The 8,366-nt window shown below is 39.9% G+C and overlaps 1 protein-coding gene across 1 annotated transcript; it reads right to left on the bottom strand.

The window, feature by feature from the left end:
- Positions 1 to 910: 910 nt before the first annotated feature.
- Positions 911 to 3,049, bottom strand: LOC107957376 (putative disease resistance protein At3g14460). Its single transcript, XM_041111953.1, has 3 exons — positions 2,961 to 3,049; positions 2,407 to 2,749; positions 911 to 2,356 (listed from the first exon to the last, which is right to left on the bottom strand). The coding sequence occupies exons 1-3, from the start codon at positions 3,047 to 3,049 to the stop codon at positions 911 to 913; spliced, it is 1,878 nt and encodes a 625-aa protein (XP_040967887.1).
- Between the last annotated feature and the right edge of the window lie 5,317 nt (positions 3,050 to 8,366).

The following is an 8,366-nucleotide window of genomic DNA, read 5'->3' on the forward strand; positions in this document are numbered from 1 at the left end:
ATATCGAGTAATTTCATCATTAGCCACTACATTATTAAATTATGAGTAAGTTCTTTATTTGATCACTTAATTTCCTTTGACAAGTTAATTAATAACAAAAAAGGAGGTTATACATCCAAATACATGTGAAGGAATGTAGTAGTAAGTATACCCGAATCTATGTTACTCAAAGTTGAGTACAAGTGTTACATTTAGAATGTGTGCTATATAGATATTTTCAGGTTTTTTGTTTTTTTTTAAGTTTTACTATGTATTTAGAATATCTTTAGAAAGTTATTGAAGAAATATATCCCTATATCCATATTCGAATAAAGTAAAGAGTTGAAGTAATATAGATTGAAAAACAACAAAAAAGCTACCTTAGGTTCATTGTGATAGATCGGATTAGTAGTGTGGAAGATTTAAAAATAAACTTTGCTACCCTGGATAGTAATCAGCTACCAACTTTTCAAATTTGGGTTTCAAATATATGCACTTCATCTCAACACTCAGTTTTGCTAGTTTTTAAAATAACAACTAAGCTTTGCAACAATAATATCATCATCCTACTTTCTATTGTTTCCACTCTTCAGTTTCTTAAAAGGTCCATGTTTGATACTCATGTCTCATACACATATATATAATATGACCCAACAAAATAAAAACTATAACCTTAATTATCTTAGGATTCTAAGATGATCCAATTAATGTCAAAAGAAAAAACCTTCATTTGGATGAGAATCATGCATCAACTACAACTTGCAACCATATAGATGGTATGCCATCAAAACAAGTTTCCTTAAGTTTAACATAGTTTGCAGAACTTTTTCTTTTTCTTTTTCTTAAAAGGCAAAAATACATTTGTCATGAAAGTAAAAAATGTATGAAAATACCTGCGTCAGAATATTTGTTTTCTCAGTCACTGCCCCTTCTATATGATGACTTGTTCATCAATTACAATGACAGGGATGTGGAAAATGTTGGCCCAATCTTTATCTTTATCCTTTTCACAATGTTCCTTCAGCAAAGGACAATTTTTAATGCACAAACGAGAAAGAAAGGGAGGGAGCATGTTTGGCGGCATGGATTGGAGCTTGGGACAATTGTAGATTGACAAATTGCAAAGAGAGGTGAGGTGTTGAAACCCCTTATACTCCAAACTCTTTAGATTTCGAAGACTAGAGATATTGAGAGACGTAAGAGAAGAGGGAAGCAGATGTTCATCTGGAAAACACTCCATCTCTACTTTTGAATCCCTGATATATAAAGATGTAAGAGAAGGGAGTGTATGCAAACTCCATTCCCTTTTCCTAATCAAGCTCTCAATTAGTTTATCACTCTCAAAGATTCTAATTTCTTTTAATTTGGAGGGCAAACCCTCTTTTGGAACCCTCTCTATTTCTGGACATCCAACTATTGTCAAATACTCAAGGGATGGAAAGACGGAGTGTATTTGCTCTGGCAATGACTTTAAACTTCCGCAATTTAAAAGCCAAAGTCGGGTCAAATTGGTGACAGCTAATCCATCTTCAATTTGAAAAGATATCAAATTTTGGCAGAACCATATATCCATAGAATTGAGACATGTTAGATGCTGGTGGTAAGAGCCCTCTAAAGTAGCACTAATAAACTTCAAGACTTCACATCCCTTAATATGAACTTGCTTTAGCATAAGAAGCGATCCTAATAGGAAAGATTCCAATCCATGACAGTTCCAACTGTAAATATCCAAGGATTCAAGGGATGTATACAAGAAGATATTGGAATAATCCACGCTTTCACATGAATAGAACTCCAATTGCTTCAACGTGATGGGCACCCTAACTTCAGAAAGGGATCTAATTTCTGAACAACCTGACAAACATAAATTGTCAAGAAGTGTGCATCGTTGCAACATTTGTTCCAATGCAGAATCATCCATATTCGAATCTGTAATGTCCAACTTCCGAAGCCCACAAGCCAATGGCTCCAACTGCAATGCTTTGCATTTCTTTAACTCAAGTTCCAAAATGCTTGGTGCCGTTGGAAGCAAGCCTCCAAGCTTCTCACAATCTTTAATCTTCAGTTTCTTTAAACAAGGGAGGTGTTTAGGAAGAGACTTAGTTAGTTTTGGACAATCTCTAATGCATAACTCTTGTAGAAGAGGGAAAGCTTTATCACTCCAACAACACCATTCCTCCCACTCTTTCATATTCTCAAAGCTTAGCATTTCAAGAGATACAAATGATTTAGTCGAAGCTTGCCCATATCCATAGAACTCATCACCAACTATGAACACTTCACTCAACCCGAAAATGGAAAGAGATTTCAAAGATGATAATTGGCCAAGTGGCGGTAAGGATATGCAAAATTTACAATCATGTAAGGAAGATAACTCCTAATAAAAAGATGCTCCAAATTTGTATGAGGCTTTAGTTGTTCAAGTACTTCTCTATCATGCCTTGAATCACCATCAATATCATTATCTTCACCCCAACTCAACTCCAACTCTTTAAGATTCACCTTATCCTTCAAATTGGCATTTTTGGCATCTATGGCACTTGCAACATTTTTTAGTCCTGAAATGGAAAGTCTTCCACGTAGATGCTTGAGCTTTCCCAACTTATTAATTTTCGATCCAGTTTGATAGCCTAAAACAAAATCTGTTATTATTCGAAGATCTTTCAACCTACCCATTCCTTCTGGCATCCTTGCTAACTTTGTTCCTTTTATATCAAGATATAGCATGTTGATCAATCTCTCTATGTCTCTCAGCAACTCATCAAGGTCACTGCATGCACGCAATTTTAATGCTTGCAAATTATACAATGTACACACAGATTTTGGCAACCTTTTGATTGAATTTCCTGAGTGTTAAAGTGATAAGTCAGGTGGTTTGTTAGGTTTGTTAAGATTTGTTGAGCAGGAGTTAGACCTTAATTTCTTCTATATATAGAGCTGTGTATACTGTATTGAAAAGCCAAGTTTAACAGATTGTTTACCTGTGGTAGTTTTCAATTTCTCTCTTTGCATATCTACTTTCTCTTTGATATTTTAGCATGGTATCAGTCGCTCGGTGATTCTCGGGCATGCCTGTCACGCACTCCGCTGATTCTGACTCTGTAGAGCATGGAGGCTCTGTTTTTTCCGGTGATCGGGTTGTTGCTTCGTTTCCTCGCCATGACGTTGTTAAACTTGATCAAGGATCGTTTATGCAGTGGCAACAATAAGTTCATTTTATTTTTGCTGGTTACGATTTGCTTGGATTTCTTGATGGTTCTTTGATTGCTCCGCTGAGGTTCGTTCAAGCTCCCGATGGATCTCTTGTTTCAAATCTGGCTGCCTCAGTTTTTACTCAACAAGATAATCTTCTAACTTCATGGCTGTTTTCTACTATTTATCCCTCATATTTGTCCTCCTTCACGGATGTCCGGAATGCGAGTGATGTGTGGATCTTGGCCACTAGCTTGTTTGCAGTTGACACGAGCACTAAGCAATCTCAACTCCAGCATGAGCTTCATTCGCTCAAGAAAGGTAGCTTATCTGTTCGATCTTACGTTGATAAGATTAAAAGTTTATGTGCTCTTTTTGTAGCATCCGGTTCTCCGATTTCGGAGGACGAATGATCGACGGTTTTACTTGCAGGTCTTTCTTCCGAGTTTGAGGGAGTTGTTTCGTCGGCCTCACTTTCTTCGACTCCGGTGCCTTTTCAATGGCTTGTTGATGCCTTGCTTGAGTGTGAGACTCGCTTGAGTCGATCGGTTCAACAGGTGGTGGTTGCTGCGTACTATGTTGAAGGATCTCCACCGCTTGTAGATGAGGGCTCTTCTCGTGGTGGACGTTCGTCGATCCGTGGCCGTGGTCGTGGTTTTTGTCCTCGACTTCAGTGTCAAATTTGTAATCAGTTTGGGCATCTTGCTCAACGTTGCTATTATCGGTACCATCGAGAGGAGCAGTCGCCGGTGGTAACGTTACAATGAGGGATGGTTTCTGGTATGTTTCCTGGCTATGGCCATGTCTATAATGCTGGTCAATCTGATGGTTAAGTTTATAATGCTGGTCAAAATGCTAGTTAAAATTATAATCCTGGTTAAAATGCTGGTCAAAATTATCATACTGGTCAAAATTGGTCTCTGCCAATTGTTGATAAATCGTCTTTGAGGATGGATGCTATAGCTCCACGTGGGCTGCATGCTAGGCCACATGTTGGTATGCCTTATGTGTATAGTGGTGGCCAGTTTGAGTCTCCTTCTCTGGGCACGTATGTTGGTGCAGGAACCAAGGGCGTGAATGTTTCTGTGCATGGGCCGATTAGTGCAGATCCTAATTTTGGGCCTCATAGTTTTGCCAGGCCTCGTTTGGATACTGGACAATACTCTTTCAGGCCCAATGCTAATCACGTGCATCTTGATCCGCATGAGTCACCCACCGCACCTGAGGTTCCGTGGCGGACAAAACCGCGTGCTCGTGTGTTTGATGTTGACTCGTCTCAGTATGATTCATCCCAATTTGTTGGTATCCCCCTCTCCCGAGTTTTTGATTTGCGTGCCTCTGATTATTCTAATGCTACTGCCTATAGCTCGAATTTTAATAACACTAATTCGTATGTGCCATTACCGGTTGGGAGCACCTCGTGGTGTCCAGATTCTGGAGCGACTCACCATGTGTGTCAAAATGCTTCCAATCTTCATACCTCCACTCCGTATTCAAGTAATTCGTCTCTTCTAATGGGTAATGGAGCTTCTACTTACATTTCATTTATTGGGAATACTGCTATACCTACACAAAAGAAAATGCTTCATTTGTCGAATGTGTTATGTGTCCCAAGCATTCGGAGAAATTTACTATCTGTGTCTAAGTTTACGGCTGAGAATAGTGTTTTCTTTGAGTTCATCCGTCTCACTGTGTGGTTAAGGATATCCAGACATAGGAGATCTTGCTGTAGGGCCAAGTTCGTGATAGGCTTTATCAGTTTTCCACCGAATCGGTCGATCTCCGTCTATCTGTATACAACACTGCGGTTCAAGCTTGTTCCACGGGTGATGATGTTTTTACTCAATGGTATCAAAAGCTTGGTCATCCCTCTTCTACTATTGTAAAGACTGTTCTTGATCAGTGTCAGATTTCTTTCAATAAAAAATGTTTTGATCATGTTTGTGTTGCGTGTCAGAAAGGCAAATCCCATAAGTTGCCCTTTTCACAATCTCGTACTGAATACACTGAATTGTTTGAATTAGTTGTTTCTGATTTGTGGGGCCCCGCATCTATTGCGTGTGACGGTAATTGGTATTATGTCTCATTTATTGATTTGAGTAGTAGTTATACCTGGGTTTATTTGTTAAAACGCAAATTACAAGCAGTGGATTGTTTTCTACAGTTTCAGAAAATGGTACGTACTCAGTTTGGGAAGTCTATCAAGAAATTTCAGAGTGATTGGGGAGAAGAGTTTCGTGCCTTTGCGTCTATTCTGGTGGATCATGGGATTCTTCATCGAATTACCTGTCCTCACACCTCAAAACAAAATGGTGTTGCTGAGCGTAAACATAGACACATTGTGGAAACTGGTCTCACGCTTTTGGCTCAAGCTAATCTATCTATGGCTTATTGGGGGTATGCTTTCTGTAGTGCAATCTATCTTATTAATCATCTCTCTACTCCAATTTTGAAGGGTAACTCCCCGTATCAATGTCTGTTTGGTCATGCCCCATGGTCACAGCCCTCTACGTTTCTTGGGTATAGTCTGCAACATAAGGGATATTTTTGTTTAATGCCAGATAGTAAGGTCATTATCTCTAGACATATTGTTTTTGATGAGTTTAGGTTTTTATTTCCTGGCGCTCCACTTTTCGATGCTCTAGCTTCACCGTCTACTACTACATTGTTCCTATTATGCGTTCTTTTTCTCCTCCGGAGCCTTGTAGAGTCCCTGACACTGGGGTTTCTTCACATAGTCAGCCTTGTATGGTGTCTCCCTCTGCTCCATGTACTACTCAATCAGCTCTTCTAGGCAGTTCAGTGTCTGCTTCAAGGTCCAGTACACGACTTACTCTTTCCTCCCCTCGAAGTATGTCGTCTTCACCTATACCAGTTTCTATCCCTACTGTTCCAACTACTAATACGCATGCTATTGCTACTCGTTCTAAGGCTGGAGTGTTTAAACCTGAGGCATTGACTGTGGACAAAGTTGAGTCTGAACCCGTTTATGTTGAGGAGGCTCTTGCTCATCCCGACTGGCGTCTAGCAGTGCAACCTGAATATGATGCTTTAATTGCTAACTCCACATGGGAACTTCACCTTCTTCCTCCTGGACGTAAAGCGATTGGCTGTAAGTGGTTGTTTAAGGTGAAGACTAATCCTGATGGGACAATTGCTCGACAGAAGGCCCGCTTAGTAGCCAAGGGTTGTTCGCAGGTTCCTGGTTGTGACTTCACGAAAACGTTTAGTCCGGTTGTGAAACTGGCCATAATCCGAATCATTCTGTTTATTGCTGTGTCCTAAGAGTGGTCTCTACGAAAAGTTGATGTAAATAATACCTTCTTAAATGGCAACCTAGCTGATGAAGTTTATATGTAGCAGCCCCCTGGGTTTGTTAAGTCTGGGACGATTGGAGAAAGGCTTGTGTGTCGCCTCACTAAGGCTTTTTATGGTCTCCGGCAAGCTCCGCGTGCCTGGTTCAACAAGTTAAAACAATTCCTTGTGTCTGCTGGGTTTGTTCTTTCTAAATCGGATGCTTCTTTGTTTGTCCACTTTTCTTCCGAGTTTACGTTGTATGTGCTTGTTTATGTCGATGATATTGTTATCACTGGCAGTTCATCTAACGAAATTAATTGTTTTGTTCAGCAGTTACATAATGAGTTTGCTTTAAAGGATATGGGTGAGCTTCATTATTTTTTGGGCGTTGAAGTGAGTCGGTCCTCGTCTGGCAGTCTCCACTTATCTCAGAAGAAATACATTCGAGAGCTTCTTGCTCGGAGTTCTATGTCTCATGCCAAGAGCATTCATACGCCAATGGTGAGTTCTTCTATGTTGTCTAAAAATGAGGGTGAACCGTTGGTTAACCCGACTGAGTATCGCAGTCTTGCGAGGACACTTCAGTATATTGTTCTAACTCGACCTGACATCGCGTATGCGGTTAATCGGGTATGTCAATTCATGCATGCACCTACGACTTCTTATATGGTGGCGTTAAAAAGGATTTTGCGATATCTACGTGGTACCCTTTCTCATGGGCTAGTCTTTCATCGATCTGGTCGTCTCTCTTTAGTCGGTTATGCTGATGCTAATTGGGGTCTTGATTTTGATGATCGAATATCTACTAGGGGCTACTTTGTCTATTTTGGTCATACTCCTGTCTCGTGGTGTTCTAAGAAGCAGACGGTTGTTTCTCATTCTACAACTGAAGCTGAGTATCGCAGTCTTGCGGCAGCCAGTAGCGATATTACTTGGCTCACCTCACTATTAGTCGAACTGCATGTCAAGTCCGTTGATTTACCGATAGTATGGTGTGATAATTCTAGTGCTGTGGCTGTTGCAGCTAATCCGGTTCTGCATTCCAAGTTCAAACATGTTGAACTTGACTTGTTTTTTGTTCGTGAGAAGGTGGCTAGTGGTGACTTGCTTGTTGGAGAAGTTCCGGCCTGTGACCAAGTGGCGGATATACTTACTAAGCTGTTATCAGTGTCTCTGTTTAGTCGTTTCCGTAGTCTTCTTCGGGTGTTGCCACTTGAGGAAGTTGGATGAAAAAGTGATAAGTCAGGTGGTTAGTTTGTTAAGTTTATTAAGAGTTGTTGAGCAGGAGTTAGACCTTAGTTTCTTCTATATATAGAGTTGTGTATACTGTATTGAAAAGCCAAGTTTAACAAATTGTTTACCTGTTGTAGTTTTCCATTTCTCTCTTTGCATATCTACTTTCTCTTTGATATTCTAGCACTGAGAGATCCAAATTTCGTAGATGCTTCAAATTACCAATATCTTCTGGTAAATTGCTGATATTTGTATACCCAACCAATGAAAGCACTCGTAAGCTTGATTTCACCGTCAAATTATGCATTAGTACATTGCTAACATATACCCAAGGGAAAGAAGAATTCATATTTAAGAAAGTACGCAAACCCTTTGCTTTAGCTAAACTCTGAAATTTTTGCCGCACATCATGAAATTCTAGGACATTGGACATATGACGGGTCTTTTCAGTTATTACAGAAAAACCACCACTCCCTTCCAATCTGCAGATGAACTCTCCGGTGACAAATTTAGCCAAGTCACTAATTAGATCATGCATGACAAAACAAGATTTATTTCCTTTGGATTGTTGAAAAATGACCTCAATCTCAAATCTTTGAGGTACTCGTTATCCCATTCTTCTAGATTTCCATTGTCCTTGGGAAGCTCTAAAAGACCTTCAGCTA

The sequence above is a fragment of the Gossypium hirsutum genome, chromosome A05 (genome assembly GCF_007990345.1).
Source record: "Gossypium hirsutum isolate 1008001.06 chromosome A05, Gossypium_hirsutum_v2.1, whole genome shotgun sequence".
Taxonomy (NCBI): Eukaryota; Viridiplantae; Streptophyta; class Magnoliopsida; order Malvales; family Malvaceae; genus Gossypium; species Gossypium hirsutum.